General features: G+C 34.0%; 2 protein-coding genes across 2 annotated transcripts; both read left to right on the top strand.

Moving 5' to 3' along the window:
• The first annotated feature begins 1,894 nt into the window (after positions 1-1,894).
• LOC112512998 (plastidic glucose transporter 4-like) lies at positions 1,895-7,967 on the top strand. The gene is made up of 14 exons (XM_025119121.1): positions 1,895-2,144; positions 2,374-2,488; positions 2,941-3,008; positions 3,125-3,257; positions 3,333-3,432; positions 3,676-3,788; positions 4,286-4,379; positions 4,498-4,651; positions 4,999-5,145; positions 5,237-5,310; positions 5,811-5,899; positions 6,011-6,125; positions 6,781-6,993; positions 7,694-7,967. The coding sequence occupies exons 1-13, from the start codon at positions 1,895-1,897 to the stop codon at positions 6,961-6,963; spliced, it is 1,635 nt and encodes a 544-aa protein (XP_024974889.1). The 3' UTR covers positions 6,964-6,993; positions 7,694-7,967.
• Positions 7,968-12,544: 4,577 nt separating this feature from the next.
• Positions 12,545-14,342, top strand: LOC112512999. Its single transcript, XM_025119122.1, has 2 exons — positions 12,545-13,357; positions 13,701-14,342. Exons 1-2 carry the CDS (start codon positions 12,545-12,547, stop codon positions 14,340-14,342), a joined length of 1,455 nt encoding a protein of 484 aa, XP_024974890.1.
• The last annotated feature ends 2,833 nt before the right edge of the window (positions 14,343-17,175 follow it).

The following is a 17,175-nucleotide window of genomic DNA, read 5'->3' on the forward strand; positions in this document are numbered from 1 at the left end:
TTATTAAATAAAAAATAAAAAATGAATTAAAGAAATATAAAAAAGGAGAAATTTTAAATAGTTAGTTTGGTATTAACATCAATATATTTTTATTTTTTATAATAATTTTATATTTTATTCAAAAATTAAAACAATATTGCTTTCTTAAAACCACATAAAACCATATTATAATATCAAGTAAAACAAAAAAAAAACGAAACACTAAAATTGAGATATATTTCACTACATTGCATTAGTATTTTTCTAATTCCTTTTAAAAAGTTACAAAAAAGTTACGTGCATCAGCGCGTGGAACTTCACGTAATCCAAATCTAGTACCAAAATCAACCCCTTCTACACGTGACCCATGAACTGAAATGCTTTTTCTCTTGAAGATGAAAAAAAAAGAAAATTTAAAAATGCTTTTCAAATATATTATAATATTTAATAATTTTTATTATTATAAAAAGCATTTTATACATGGAGTGAAAAGGTTTTGGATGAAAGGGTTAGAGAACTAAAGCTTTTTCTATTTAAATTTTTAGTTTGCACCCTCCTTTAAATCATATTTTCATTTTATACTTTATTACATTTTGATTAATTAATTTAAATCATTAAATATTTATAATAAAATCAAGTATATTTTATAACAAAATACATCAGTAAAAAAAATGACAACTACAACTAAAATATACTGGGTAATGTCAAAGACATATATTTACTTTCGCGATACATGCACTTGGGAAGAAACGTTAAGATTTAAATTCCCGACCAACGTGGCTAGCTATTTACATGTTAGGACTGTTGTCATCGATCAATTTAACCCAAGTAAATGACTAAACTTTCACTTTCATAAAAAAAACTAGACAAATTGACTAAATGCTTTGTTGAAATCCAATTAAATCAACTCCAACTTTCGTTAGAATCAAAATGGATTAAAATTCCAACATTCGTTTTAAGAGCAATTGATCAATACCAAAACCTTTATCCTAAACGGCGATTACTCAGTAAAACAATAACTAAATCAACACAAGAAACAAGTTATTTATTAAGTTCCAACAAAATTATAGATAGAGTAAATCTAAACAAGTAAGAGAACTACATGAGATGCAACCTATTTAACGACTAACATCAACAAAAATCAAAAAATGAACAATGAGTAACTAAGCGAACATGTGTAAAAAATTAAACTACGTGCATGAAATTGAACAAATGCAGAAAATATATTAATCTAACCTAACGTGTGGAAATTTAAAATGTGCAGAAATTTATGAGATTTGCAAAGTAAACCCCCCCTCTCTCTCTCTCTCTCTCTCTCTCTCTCTATATATATATATATTTTGATTCTCATCTAAATCATCAACTTAAAATCAACAACATATTATGGTTTGGTTTATGTGTACGAGGTGGATCGTGGTTTGGTTTCTTAGCATGATTAATTCATTCTTCATATGTCGTACATGTTTCCTATACAGTAGCTTGGTCTCTCGGGATGCCTATTCCACCCCCACCGTGTTTTAACGGCATTGTCCGTGCATCGACAAACGGCAACCTTGTTTCAAAAGAGCACCGTCTTGTTAGTTATCCATTTTTTATATTTGATTTAATTTAATTTACTTAGAATTAATAATCAATTAAATATGAATATACATACAATAATAAATTTCTTTATTTAGAAATACGCTTCCGTATTTATTTTCACATCCAAATCATTTGCCCAATCATCACCAAGATCGTCTTCTGCATTGAGTTTCAAATCACTGTGTAAGATTCTTCCGTAACTTCAATCAATCTCGAATTTTAACAATGGGGTTTTCCTCTTATCAACAACATCGTTTCCATTAATATACAATATGTTGACTTACTGCATTCCTTTTCAATTGTTGACTTTAGGTGAATTTTTTATTGATTTAAGATGCAAGCTATAAATTTAGGTATCAAAGGAAGCGTAATTCAAAGCAATATTGGCAGGGTTGATCCTGGTCTGGGTCAATTCGGAAACAGAGCAATTACTGTCTGCATGAGTCGGAGTGAAAGGCGTTCTTGTTTCGGATTGCGGTCCGGTTCGGGTCCTACGGGCCTTGAGCTTGGCCGTGTAGGTCTCGGTTCTGGAAGCATGTTTCGATCCTCTGCCAAGTCCAGATCAGTCAAATCCCCAGATTCTGGTTTGTGCTTCTATCTCTCTATGTGGTTTTGATATTGTGCACTGTAAGTGTTTGATCATTTGTTTGATCTTCGGATTTAGATTGTTATCTTGACCTTGATCATATTAGGTTTAATGATATTGAATTTCAGTTACCTGAAATTCAACTCTGCAAACGAAGGGATTCAATTGTGGCTGGTTGCTATAATATAATTATCTTCTAATGAGCAGCAAATTTGATTATACTTTAGATGGAGATATTGAAGAAGATGCTCCTCTAAAGAGTCCATCAAGATCTTCTGGTTCAGTTTTGCCATATGTTGGTGTTGCTAGTCTGGGAGCCATATTGTTTGGATATCATTTAGGGTATGTACCTTGAGATTGCTAGATTCTTATGTATCATAAAACTCATCAACTGAAATCATCATTTGTGTGAGTATATATATATATATATATATATATATATATATATATATGAAACCTCATTATTCATTAGATTACTTTCCAAAAAGGCCTTGAGGAGAGACGTGAGGTTCCAACATACACCGAAAAGAATAGGTCCAAGTCTAGCCGATGTGGGACTCTAACAAGCCTCCTCCAATGGAGGCTAGACAGGCACAAATTGATCCAGAGTCGAGCCCCTAGAGTGTAGACCTTTTCTCGGATGCCATGATAGAATGTGGAATCCCATGAGATTACTCTTCAAAGGATCCCCAACAATTATATCTGCTCTGAGTTTAGCCAATGTGGGACTCTAACAATTAGATTCAATCTAAGTCTAGCCAACGTTTTGGACTCTAACAATTAGATTCGTTCAGTGTAGTGAATGGTGCACTGGATTACCTTGCAAAGGATCTTGGTATTGCGGAAAATGCTGTTCTTCAAGGTAAGTTGTGCTGAATTTCAATATTGTGGTTATTACAAAGCTGCATCTGGGTAAGGTCTACAATTTTTACATGATATGTCATATGGTATTTCCTTAACATTTTTGTGTGTGTGTAGGATGGGTTGTTAGCACACTTCTTGCTGGTGCCACTGTTGGTTCGTTTACAGGGGGATCACTGGCAGATTATTTTGGAAGGAAAAAAACTTTTATACTGGATGCAATCCCGCTTACAGTTGGAGCATTTCTTTGGTTAGTTATGCATCTAATTCTTCTTATTGCTTTCTTATGACTGTAAATGTTCTTATAATTATATAAATTTTCCAGTGCCACAGCTAAGAACGTAGAAACCATGATATTAGGCCGCTTGTTTTGTGGCATTGGAATTGGCATTTCATCTGCTATTGTCCCTCTGTACATATCTGAGGTAAACTTATCATAAGCTTATTCTGACTTTCTGTTCGACATCCTTGTTTCTTCTACATGTTTGCTCACACTCTTGCACAAGCCTAGAGTCTTCATGGAAACAACTGCTCTACTCTTTGAGGTAGAGGTCAAGTCTACATACATCTCACCCCCCAACCCTACTATCGAGTGGAGATTTACTGGGTCAGTTTGGTTTTTGTTTGACATCCTTATGAATCATACCTAACATCCTTCTATTGTTTAGATCTCTCCAACTGAAATTCGTGGTACACTTGGATCTATCAACCAGTTATTTATTTGCATTGGGATTCTTGCAGCTTTGGTGGCTGGATTACCCCTAGCCGGAAATCATATATGGTAATTCTCAATCATCCTTCACATATATTGGCAGTATTCAGCAACAGACTAATAAAACCAAACCAAACCAATAAATCCCACTTGGAAGTAGGGTCTTTTTTTTTGGGGGGGGGGGGGGTTTGAGATGTAGGCTGACCTGACCTCTATCCCAAAGAGTAGAGAGGATGTTTCCAGACTAATGCATCGACTAATGAAATAAACTATGCAATATAAGATATTAGGAAGGGACCATTGTATTTATGAATTTTATTGGCTTGGTGCTACAACCAAAATAACGGATTGTCATTTCATGCCTATCCGAGAACCCACAAAGTTAAAAAAGGCTTGTGGCACCTTGATGTTAATTTTTTTGGGTTAATTATTTTCATTTCGTGCCTATCCGACTTTTGGGTTAATTTTGTTCACACCAAATTGTGATTCATACTGTTTACTTGAAGTTCAGATTTCGTAACACGTTTCTATGAAGCAGATGTATTAGCTTGTCTAGTGTTGTGCAGGTGGAGAGTAATGTTTGGCATTGCCGTTATCCCCTCTGTTTTACTGGCGCTTGGAATGGCATTTTCTCCAGAGAGTCCACGATGGCTTGTTCAGGTTTCTAATAAGTTATTTTCTGCAGCATGACCACTTTTTTTTAAGAGTTCATGGTGCATCATTTCAACTATTTGTTCTGTTTATTGTTAATGATACTGAGCTAGAATTTACTTTGCAGCAAAGGAAAATTTCCCAAGCTGAGCAAGCAATTAAAAAACTATATGGAAAGGACAGGGTCACAGAGCTTATAGAGGATTTAAATTCATCAAGTCAAGGTTCTGAAGAACAAGAAGCTGGTTGGTTTGATCTTTTCAGCTCCCGTTATTTCAAAGGTATAACAAAATCAGCGTGTCATATATTCTGGCGTCATACTTTTACTACAACAAAATAGGCCTTATAGGATGCCGAGGTCTAAATGTCCTAATAGACTGTTTTATATGACTTAATTATTGGTTATAAAGCTCTTTATACTCCAAAAAGTGAATACATTATTGCATATATGTTGGAACTGTTGGACACCAATCTTTTTGCTTCTAGTGATAAAAAACATTAAACTCATACAAGAAGAGGCAAGTGGTCTCGTTTTTACATGTCTAATTTTCTGTACTTGTATCATATCATCGTTTATTAATTGCAATATATATACTGTGAAAGATTAACATGTAATCTCTTGTGACAGTTGTGAGTGTTGGTGCCTCGCTATTCTTGTTTCAACAGTTGGCTGGGATAAATGCTGTCGTATATTATTCTACTTCAGTTTTCCGCAGTGCGGGAGTTGCATCTGATGTGGCTGCAAGTGCTCTAGTTGGGGCGGCTAATGTTTTCGGTTAGATGATCTTCAATCTTGATCTTCAGGGTGTTCCTATTTGCAGATGAAAACAATTATAGTCTCGATTTAAAATTTTATTTTCTTGCAGGCACAATGATAGCAACTTCTTTAATGGACAAAAAAGGACGGAAAAGTCTTCTTATCACAAGCTTTACTGGAATGGTATCATCACATATAATTGTCATAATAAACCAAACCAAACAAGCCCATATTATCCTACCCGGAGGCCGGAGGTCGGAGGTGGGGTCTAGGGAGAGTGTGGAGGGTGAAATGTACGCATACCTGACCTCGACCCCAAATAATAAAGCGGTCGTTTTCGTGAAAACCCCCCGGATTGTGGAAAAAAACATAAGAATAACAAGAAAGGAAAGTTGAAACAGGAAAGGGACTGCTAAAATTTGAAAAACGGGTTAAAGTAAGCACCAAAATTCAATCAGACAAGCAAACAAAACATACAAACGGAAGCAGGTACAAGAAAAACAAAACCAAGGTAGGATTGAGGAGGTCCAACTGCCAGCTCACTAACCCTACCCCTATCCTCTCTCTCGAGATCCTTTCCTCCCTTGTAGCTACAGATCCCGACCCCTAGTCTGCTACCCTAATGATATATCACAAGTTTGTATTTGTATATTAGTTCATTTTCTTGTTTTTATTGGTAAAAGGCTGCTTCAATGCTGCTGCTCTCTTTGTCCTTCACTTGGAAGGTCCTGGCACCATATTCTGGACCCCTTGCTGTTATTGGGACCGTCTTGTGAGTCAAATTATCGATTCTTTAAGTTTAGTACTTATACCTTATGGTCCCTTCATGACTTTTAATGCTAGTTAATTATGGTCGTTAATAAATTCACTTAATGTTTGTCAGGTACGTGCTCTCGTTCTCCCTTGGTGCTGGTCCAGTCCCTGCCCTTTTACTACCCGAGATCTTCGCCTCTAGAATCAGAGCGAAAGCGGTTGCATTGTCACTTGGCATGCATTGGGTAAGTTACGAACTGAATAAACAACATTACTAATGTTAGGATATGTGGAATCTTTTTGAATCTTTCTCCAAAAGAGCCCTTATTTCCCACACACACACACACACACACATATATATATACAAGTTTGATGATCCGTGTCTAGACGACGTTGGACTTCAACATGCCTCTCATTCAGAGGCTAGATGGTTCCCTTTAAAATGGAGGCAAAAGAGTTTGTTTAGTCTGCAAGGGTGCATTTGGTACATGGACAAGAGTGGACGAACGAGAGTGAGGTAAACTAGTGAAAGAACTTGGGAGGGTTTTAGAGTTTTAATTTGACATGGGTATTTAGTAATTTACCAATTTTGTCACATTTTATGTCCACTTAGGGCCCGTTCTAAATGTGTGACAACAAGTTTTTTTTACTTCATGTCCGTCTTGTCTTGTGTACAAAACTGATGTGGTAGACCCCGATTCCAATATCATGCCAGGACTTGTGAAACCCATTTGAATCTTCCTTAAAAAGAGCCCTTTTAGAGAGATGAGAGGTTCCTCATATAAATGTGTGTGTGTATATATACACACCAGTTTGATGATCCGTGTCTAAGTATATGTGGGACTCCAACATCTAATTAATATGGTCTTTATGACCAACAAACGGTTAACATTTGATCAGATAACAAACTTCTTCATCGGCTTGTGTTTTTTGAGCATCGTGACAACAATTGGCATAAGCAAAGTGTACCTCGGATTTGCCATCATCTGTCTTCTTGCCGTTATATACATAGCCGCTAAAGTTGTGGAAACAAAGGGGCGGTCGTTGGAGGACATTGAACGTGAACTTAGCCCCGCCATCTAAAGAATACATAATCTTGATGGGAACAATAAGGTAGCTTTTGAATCTCATTTGATCTTTGACGTGGGATAATTCTTAGATCAGTAATTTTTGAGGTATAATATATATATATATATATATATATATATATATATATATATATATATATAGGAGCGATCAAATTAAAACAACTCCAATTTGTAAAAACCGTAAAAACTACTATCATCCGTCTTAATCTTATGAAATATTTTCATGAAATTGTTTAATCTTGTGAAATTGTTTCATATAATATTTTTTTTGATGAAGTTGTTTCAKATATGGTTATGAAATTGTTTCATATACTACTTAATGAAATTTTAATGAAACAGTTTCATGTATTTCTCTAAAATTAAAATAATGAAGATGATAATATCCATGATTAACATCCTCCACAATAAAAATGAATAATCAACCTCTCATAATTACAAAAAAATGAACAAAATAAAAAATTATGATTGATGGAACGAGGTTTTTACGGTTTTTACAAATTGAGTGGTTTTCATTTGATCGCTCCCCTATATATATATATATATATATAGGCTGCCGATACTCATGCACACTCCTCACATTTGATGAAGTTTGAGTTCCTTGACATCCTCGGAGGCCGAGCTTTACCACTAACTTGGGCACCGTTGGGTCAATGACCCTTTGGTTTCCTAGACGCAGTTTCATTTAGTTTTTCTTTGTTAATGGTCGGAACGTGCAACTAATGCAGATTTTTCAACGATGGCGCTGCGATTGTTTAGATCGTTAGCCAAATTTTCTACATCAAAACTAGAAGTCTCCGCATGTTCCATGCCAAAATGGTTCAAGTCCAACACGAGTAGTTTTGGTGCTAAAACGCAGTGTCAGGTGCTCGAAGGAATACGTGAAAACATGCATCGATTTATCTTCTTGAATCTGAGTTTTGGGTAGCATTCGAACCTTATGATTATTAGGGTGTTAGAAAGATTAATAAAACCTTTTTTTTTTTAATATTATTTTGCGAATGATCGAGTCTTAAATATTTATTATGACAAATATTCTAAATATATGTAAATTTTGTATCCTTAATATTATTTAAGAGTGGAATATTCATTTTAGATAATATGCTTTCAAAATCAATCCTTTTTTATTAACATGGATATCCAACCCGCTATATGTGCCGATTAATCTCAGGTCGACCATCTACTTTGCAGATAGTTCGGAGTCACCGCATTTGAACCTCCGTGACCACAAGAGGATTTTTATTCCTCCTTGGACAAAATCAATCTTTTGTTTGCTATGTTGTAAAAAAGACAACATATCAACACTCAAGTTGACCGGTGTAATGTTAACATCAGTGGTAGATCCAGAAAGTCATATGACCACGGCACACTTAAGGTTATTAAAAAAAAAGGTCAAGTTGAATAATTCATCCACATCAAATGAGATTTTGGTTAAATGTTCTTAGATTATTCGGTTTTTGAGTTATTAACTTTTGGTTGGGGGCATGCAACATGTGCTCCTACTCTTGCCCCATGGGTGATTTCAAACGGTTTCAAAATACATGTTTATAATAAAAAAATATATAATTTTAGAATTATGTAATGATTATAATTTTTTAATTAATTAAAAGCCAATTTTAACCTTGATAATAAAGAAAGTAATAATTTTTTATAATTTCATAATTAAAGATAAAATTGGACGAAGACACTTAAGGGCCGTTTACTAAAACACTAATCCGGTGAGTGCTTGTCGGGTAATTTTTCTTACTGGATTAACATGGCAAGTGTTGAGAATGTTACCCGGTAAGAGCGATGATAAGAATGGAGAGTCTTACCCGGTAAGTGAAGGTGATGACTCTTACCCGGGTAAGCGTTTACCATGTAAATTATTGTATACGACACCATTTTAATTTACTACAATCTTACCTAATAAAATAAATTATATTGTTGACTTCAACCGATAAGCACTTACCGGGTCCTTACTTTTAAAAGTGAATCTTTATTTTAAAATTAATTAATATAAAAATATAAATATTTATTTGGAGTCGCGGAAACTTGTTTTTTAAAACGTTACCTGATATATTTGATGATAAATGTATTTTTCGAGAAAAAAAAAAAGAATGTGAATACGTAATTTTATGCGCAATTTGCAGTAAACTATAAATTTGGTCCTTGTAGTTTGTTTAAAATAATACTTTTAGTCCTTACCGTTTTAAAATTATAAGATGATTATTATGATTTATAAAAATATTCAGATTTAGTCCCTTCTTATAATAGCCGTTAAAAATGTTATGTTAAATAAGGATCATTTTCGTTTTTTATCGATTTTTTTTTCTTTTACCTAATCAAAAATAATTTTATGGTTTTAGTTATATGGTTTTGATTGGGTAAAAAACGAAAGATAGATGAAAGGACGAAAATACATCTTATTTAATAAAATTATTTAAATACTGTTAAAAAGAAGACCAAATCAGACGTTCTTATAGACCACAATGACATCATATAATTCAAAACTTTATAGACAAAAAATATCGTTTTTGACAAACCGCAAGGACCAAATTTCTGGTTTATTCTTTTGTAATTACAGTTTTTAATATTTGATTGTATGATTATATATTTATTTAAAATAAAATTGATTTTAAAACATTTTGACTTTGAAAAGTCTAGATTACGTGGATTCTAATTTTTGGAAAATGAAACATTAATGAAAATAAAATTGTCCAATATTTAAGTTTGGGCAAAAAGTTATAATAAATCTTGAAATCCTATATTATATTTTAAATAGGCTAGAAATATATTTATATAATAAAGCGTGATATATTTTGATTTATTATTTTATTTTTGTTATTTATATTTGTTAATTTTATAATAAGATTTTGTATGATTTAAAAAAACGATAATGTTTTCATATTTTAATAAATATAAATTTGAAAAGAATATATTGATCTCATTTTTTTTAATAATTTTTTTCAGTTCAATTTTTTGTTATTATAATTTAATTTAAGGAATAACGATGTAGTTTTTTTAGTTTTAATGATATAACGTTTTTTATAAAGATAATAATTAAGTATTATGTTAGAATTAGATTATTATTCTAATTATATTTTAGATTTTTTATATTTAAAATGAGATATTTATCCAATATTTGATTATGTTTATCTGCAATTAATTAGACGAATTCAAATATATAACTTTAAAAAGTTATACTCATGCGCAATTTATTTATAATCTTGAATATAAAATAATTTGCATCATTAAACGGTTCTTGATACATTAAAGATGGTTTTCAAGAATTTAACCCAAATTCTTTATAATATAATACATATATATTAAATACGCTAATTTTTTTGCAAACGTGAGGAACAAATCTATAATACGAGAATTGCAGGAATGACTTCAGGTAAATTTAACGAACATAAGGGGCAAAAAGATGTAATTCAATAATGCTATTAAATAAAAAGACTAAAATAACCCTTTTTCACAATATACATCTGGTCATCGTCATTGAATATAAAGAGGATCTACGGTTGCACATGTTTTATCACGGTTATTACAAAAAGTGGGAGTTCGTATTACAACCCAACCATACATAACTAATATTCGTTTATTGTTAATTATATATCATTAAATAGTTATTTAAATCAAATTGTATTTAAATATATGAGAAAATATTATGACTTTCAAAAGTCTAATTTACTAGATTCCAAAGTGTAATACACATCAAAGTAGGTGCATGTATGTATAGGCATATAAATATAGGCCTAATAGTTCCACAGTGGACTAGGTCTCCACTTTATACACACAAAAAAGGGAAGCTTATAACATATACATATACATATACATATACATATACATATGTAGAGAAAGGTTCATTTAAAAAGTAATAAGTATTTAAGAAGTAAAGAAGTGATCACATTTCTTCATTTAGTCAACATTTGTGGCTTTAACTATAAAGTACCGGATTATTTTGACGCATGAGTATGAGAAAAATAGAATGGTAGTTTCGTAGATTTTACAAATAAATGACAAATAGATGCATATGTGAACCTGTGTGATTCACATATGAATTATATGTTCATATGTGAATTGTTAATTAGTTAATATGTTAACTATTTAACTGATTCACATATTAACCAATATGCCGTCTATTTGTAAAAGTTACGAAACTACTCTATCTATTTTTCGCATAGCCTCAAAATTATCAAAGGGTGATTCCCAAAATTGGGAGACTAGTCTAATAAAAGATGACTAAAACTAAGAAACAAGAATAATAAAAAGCATGAAGAACATGAACTTAAACTTAAAAACAAGAGAGGATATAAGTCACAATTTCATAATGTGAAACTTTTCTACATGTAAGTTTTGTTTTAGAAATAGGCTAAAAGCGTTCATATTGTGAAACAAATACTCTAAATCTTAGTCTTAGATAGCAAAAAATCATATGAAATAACATATGATGCACTAATTCTCAAGATTATCACAATTTCATAGGTTTTTTAAAAGAAGCCCCAATATGAGGAGAGAAGCTTGAGAATAAAAGAACCAAAAAAACTCATACAAACGGTTAATTGAGATGATCAAAACCGATGTATTTAAAAATCTGGTTATAATTATATTTTTAAAAAATAAATAGACTTTCCCTACATTTTAACTCGAAAATTGATGAAATATAAAAAATTAGAACAAAACAAATTACACTAAAATAACGATCACTATTATTTTTAACTTTATATATTTTTCATCTTTTTTTTCGTGATTATTTGATTCTTTCCTTTTTGAGGTTCTTTCTATGTTCTTTTCATACAATCAAGTAAAATAAATTTAAAAACATACTATAAATATAATAACGTACTTATGAACGACCTTCAACGTGTAGTTTGGTTGGAAAAAGATGAGACAATTTTGCTCAAATACAAGATATGTCCTGGATTCGATCCCAAACCTCCTATTAGCCTCAGCCGTTGAAAAGAATGTCCCTTATATTAGTGTCCTTGATGACGGATTCCGTATGAGACCTGTTGGGATTGCCGTTTTACTCAAATTTATTTATGAACAAAACTAGAATGGCCATCAATATATATATATATATATATATAGAGAGAGAGAGAGAGAGAGAGAGAGAGAGAGAGAGAGAGAGAGAGGGAGATTGGATCATGTAACAACAATTAGAGAAAAAATCAAATGCAAACCTAAAAAATATTACAAACATGTGGATTTCATCTTAATCTTATATGTTAAGGTATATTCAAGATGTTCCACATTTGGGTTAGTGGTGGATTGCATGTTTGTTCTTTTTCTTTGGATTTTCGATACAGCTTATGCCTACAGATTAATCTTTCAGACGCTCATGAATAGATGAGATTCTGACCGCGTTCAGATTCAAACCCAGAGCAGATTAGGTTTTCCAACGTAGTATTTTCCTTGGTTGGTGAAGTTAAAAGGGTTGGAGTAGAAGTGCATGCAAGTGGTGTACGACACATGCAACATCCCATAACTTGTGCTCAAAGTAAACCCAATTTCAACTCTTTTCCATCATTTTATAGCCCTACGTAGACTTAGAACCAGTCTTCATGCAAATCAATAGCAACTCATCCATCAACATGCCTCTTCATCCTCATACCAAACGTGCATTCCCCATACCCATTATCTTCCACTTTTTTCATTCCAAAAACACCCTTTTGCACTTGTTCATCTTCTTGATTAGTTTGTCAATCGGTTTCGTTGCTGCTTTCTACCTTCGCGACTTGTTTGCCGCCATTCAAACCGCCATTTTTTCTGTTCTCCCTCCATTTTTATCATCAACACCACCATTTCTTGCTTTAACCCTACCACCACCACCACCAACTTCAACCATACCATGGCCACCATTATCATTACCACATGAAGATACTCTATCACCACCACCGGAATCATCATCAGAACCACCGCCACCACCACCGGAATCATCATCAGAACCACCGCCACCACCACCGGAATCATCATCAGAACCACCGCCACCACCACCGGAATCATTATCACATGGAGAAACGCTATCCCTGTCACCATCTTCACAACCACCATCATCACCACCTCAAGATACTCGATCTTCACAACCAATATCATCGCCACCGATAGAGTCGGCCATGGATGTTTCAGTGAAAGAACAAATACCCATGATGCACAATGGAAGTGATGAAGATTTGGTATCGAGGGTGATGACAATTTCGATCACCAATACCACTAATGCCACTAATGCCCCTTATAAGGTGGCATTCATGTTCTTGACACCAGGACCAATGCCACTTTTACCCTTGTGGGAATTGTTCTTCAAAGGGCATAAAGGTCTTTTCTCCATCTACATCCACCCTCATCCGGATTACAACGACACCATCCCTCAAGATTCTGTCTTCTATGGCACAAGAATTACGAGCCAGGTCAGCTTTACAAATTACAAATTGTAACGCACCAATAAGAGTTGTTTGTTTACCTCTTAATATAGTTTCATTAAGAAGCAATCTCTGAATCGTTGAGAGACGAATATTGTTTGGTGAAAAAAAAAGTCTGTTTTTCTTAATGATTCTAAAACTCTTGAATAATTTTGTATCATGTGCCTCCTTTAACCATTCAGCGCCTTAGTTTTGTTATAAACAATTACCAAACAATTATATTTCATTTTGCACTATCATTCCGATCATTTAATCATTCTGCACCAAATCATTCAGCAACTGTTTGTAAGATATTATTAACGAATGATTTGAGTCTCATGTTGTTTTGCAGCCGTTGTATTGGGGTGATATTTCAATGGTAGATGCCGAGAGACGACTGCTAGCCAACGCTCTCCTCGACCCTTTAAATCAAAGATTCGTGCTACTATCTGAATCGTGCATTCCTTTATTTCACTTCACCACAACCTACAATTATCTCATTAACTCAAACTTGAGCTACATAAGCTCTTTTGACGACAAAAGAAAATCAGGGCGCGGTCGTTACAATCCACAAATGTCGCCCAACATCACGATCCAAGATTGGCGAAAAGGGTCTCAGTGGTTTGAAATTAATCGTGATCTTGCTGTTCGGATTGTTGTTGAACAAAAATATTATAGTATTTTCAAAGAATTTTGTCGTCCACCATGTTACAACGACGAACACTATTTACCAACGATGGTGAACATCTTATATGGGGAAATGAACTCAAACCGCACCGTTACTCATGTCGACTGGTCGATCGTGGGCCCACATCCGAGAAAATTTGGGCCGGTTGAGATTACGGAAGAGTTGTTGAATTCGATTCGATTTGGATCTACAGAATGTGTTTATAACAATAGCACGACGCCAATGTGTATGCTCTTTGCTAGGAAGTTTACACCAGCTACTCTAAAGCCGTTGTTAACATTTGCTTCTTTGTTGTTCGGTTTTTAATCCTTAAATTTCATTAAGAATTTTAATCAATGGCGTATCATATTTTTACATCAATTTCATTGAAATGAAAAAGGTGTCTTAAAAGAATACTTTGTAGGACACAAGTTTATAGGACCGAACCAAAAAGTATCATATCTAAAAGCGTTACAATAAGTTTATAGGACACTTTTATGCGTTTTAACAAGTTTTTCATGACGATTTTAAAATAAAGTGTCATATTAGTCATTTTATAGAATACTTTTGAAAAATGTCTTATAAACCTATCTTTTTATATGACATTTTTGTTTATAGGACACTATTTCAATTAGTACCGTATAAAATAGTTAATATGACACTTTATTTTAAAATTGTGTTAATAAATTTGTTAAAACGCGTAAATCTTATAAACTTATTGGAGTAAACTTCACTTTTGGTCCCTAAGGTTCAATGATTTCTTTGAAAATGAGACATAAACTTTAATAAGTCAAAATGTCGTCTCTCAGGTTTGGATTTTGTTTGAAAAATGGGACCTGGTCACTAACTCCGTTAAAAATGTCCATCAAAACCAGGGATAAAATCGTCATACATATATTTCCTCTCTTTTTGCAAATTTTAATTGTTTTTTTCTTATTTTTATTAAAACCACGGACTTTTAGGGGCCAACTCTGTAAAATTTACACCGCTTTCCAGTAATCTTCTCCGGCCAAATTGTAGTCATCTTCTCCGGCCAATTTCAAACCCAAATTCAAATCAACACCCAACCCTTTATATATTCACCACCACCACCAGCCACCACCATCATCACCAAGATCGACTGGTTTGGCCCATGTGGTATCGTTCCTATGGTCTCCCTCCTCCATTTTCCCCCAACCTTTACCCTCTGTTGTGTTAGGGCATTTCTTTCCTTTCTCGCTGATTGCATCCATGGATGGCTATTTATTTGGTGCGATGTATATATCAAAGCTTCAAACTCCAATTTTAAGTTATAAATCTTTAACGATTCAATTGTAATGGAACTCCAGAGACTAGAATCATCATTGTTGCTGCAAGTACTGTTGAAAAAGAGAGATCGATAGGGTGGAGTTTTACTGTGAGCTTTCATGGCACAGGAACGATGAGGTGAGGTCTGCTCACAGATGTAAAATGGGTTTGCAATCACCAAGACACAGCCCACATGGACCATATCACAGCAGCAAAAAGGACCAAAATCGGTAAACTAGACCTACAAAACTCATCCGAAATCACCGTCACCGATATAAAACTTAACAACAAAGTCCCATGTGGTTTTGTCACTGTGATTTGACTGATTTCGTTCCCGCGATTTGGCCCCTGTGATTTGCCCTTGTGACCACCTCCACTATGTGTTGGCTGGAGATGTAAGGGACCACAATGGGGTGGGGGAGAGGTTGGCCGAAGATATCATTGGGTGGGGAGAGGTTGGCCGGAGTGCCAGAGTGTCACTGGATACCATCGTTTTCAACCCCTGTGGGATCCGGCAACAACACGCCGATGGGTATGGGCTGAGAAACACACACACACACACAGTAACTTTACATCCGATTCCCCAACAGGGACTATCGTCCCCAACCCCTCCACTTAACATCTCCGGCCATGACCATCGGCATCTCTTCGTCTCTTAAACCACCGTGGCCAAATCACAGCAGCAATCAATTTGTAAAAGATCACAGATTTCGTGTTAAATCTTGGTTTTGGGTGCTCCAAGGCACAGTGGAATCCCGTCCTTGGGAGCCGAGGGACGGACCCAAGAATTTTTTGATACGGTGACACCATATAAAACGGTTGCACCTTTTATGAACATAATTTTTTTTACCTTACCACAGAGGAACAATACGGTGGCACGTACCTTCTAACCACCTCTTTAGGTCCGTTTATCTGCCGAAGGGAAAGAAAGAGGGACACCGGAAAAAAATGGAGGTGGGGGAAATAGAATCGCCAACACAAAAATGGGAGAGGTAGTTTGATGATTTTTACCAAAATAAGAAAAACAATCAAAAATTGGAAGAAAAAAAGGGAAAAGCGGTTGGACGATTTTACCCCTGACTCTAACAGATAATTTTAATGACGTTAATAACCACGTCCCATTTTCAAAGTAAAATCCAAACTTGAGGGACAAAATATTGATTTATTAAAGTTTAGGTCCCAACTTTCAAACAAATCACTAAATCTTTGGGACCAAAAGTTGTTTTAGATATGACATGTTTTGATTTGGTTCCATAAACTTGTGTTCTATAAGTATTCTTTTAAAACGTTTTTTCATTTTAGATGTCTTATAAAATCAATTTTGTTGTAATGCATAGTGTTATCTATCATTTTGTATTTGTTGGATACCACATCATATCGATCCTTGTTGTCTCGCATATTTCTGTATGATTGTGTATTGTTTATGTTACGTACATTGTAGGGTTACGTCATTTTTCTACTAATATCATGTTACATATCAAATTTAGAACATAGTATAAAGTTTGATTATAACGTTTTCATTGTATATTTCAAATAAAAAAATAATAAGGACGATTTGAATTTTGAATTTTGAATTTTGAATTTTGAATTTTGAATTAAAGAGAAACTTATACAAATACATAGTGCTTTATTGTTCTTGTAAATCTGATTAGGACCAACCCGTTGTGAATTGAGACTGATTGGAGTTGATTATAGTCGATCAAAGCTAGTTAGTGTTAATTTGTATGCCACTTATGGTCGATTAGTGTTTAGAGTTAAATTAGCGTTAGACTATCCACATCCCTGCGATCCATTTACACTTTCAATTGTGCCACATTAGCTTTTGCAATTACCACCTACACACCAGCAATTCATCTACACTTTCAAAAGTGGT

Source organism: Cynara cardunculus (genome assembly GCF_001531365.2).
Source record: "Cynara cardunculus var. scolymus isolate 2C chromosome LG 5, CcrdV1, whole genome shotgun sequence".
Classification (NCBI taxonomy): Eukaryota; Viridiplantae; Streptophyta; class Magnoliopsida; order Asterales; family Asteraceae; genus Cynara; species Cynara cardunculus.

Bases quoted from the DNA above. Each gene is read 5' to 3' on its own strand.
- LOC112512998 (XM_025119121.1), top strand. From the start codon at position 1,895: ATGCAAGCTATAAATTTAGGTATCAAAGGAAGCGTAATTCAAAGCAAT. The intron at 5,311-5,810 runs GTATCATCACAT...TATTGGTAAAAG, and splicing joins TCACAAGCTTTACTGGAATG to GCTGCTTCAATGCTGCTGCT. The intron at 5,900-6,010 runs GTGAGTCAAATT...AATGTTTGTCAG, and splicing joins GCTGTTATTGGGACCGTCTT to GTACGTGCTCTCGTTCTCCC.
- LOC112512999 (XM_025119122.1), top strand. From the start codon at position 12,545: ATGCCTCTTCATCCTCATACCAAACGTGCATTCCCCATACCCATTATC. The intron at 13,358-13,700 runs GTCAGCTTTACA...GTTGTTTTGCAG, and splicing joins GCACAAGAATTACGAGCCAG to CCGTTGTATTGGGGTGATAT.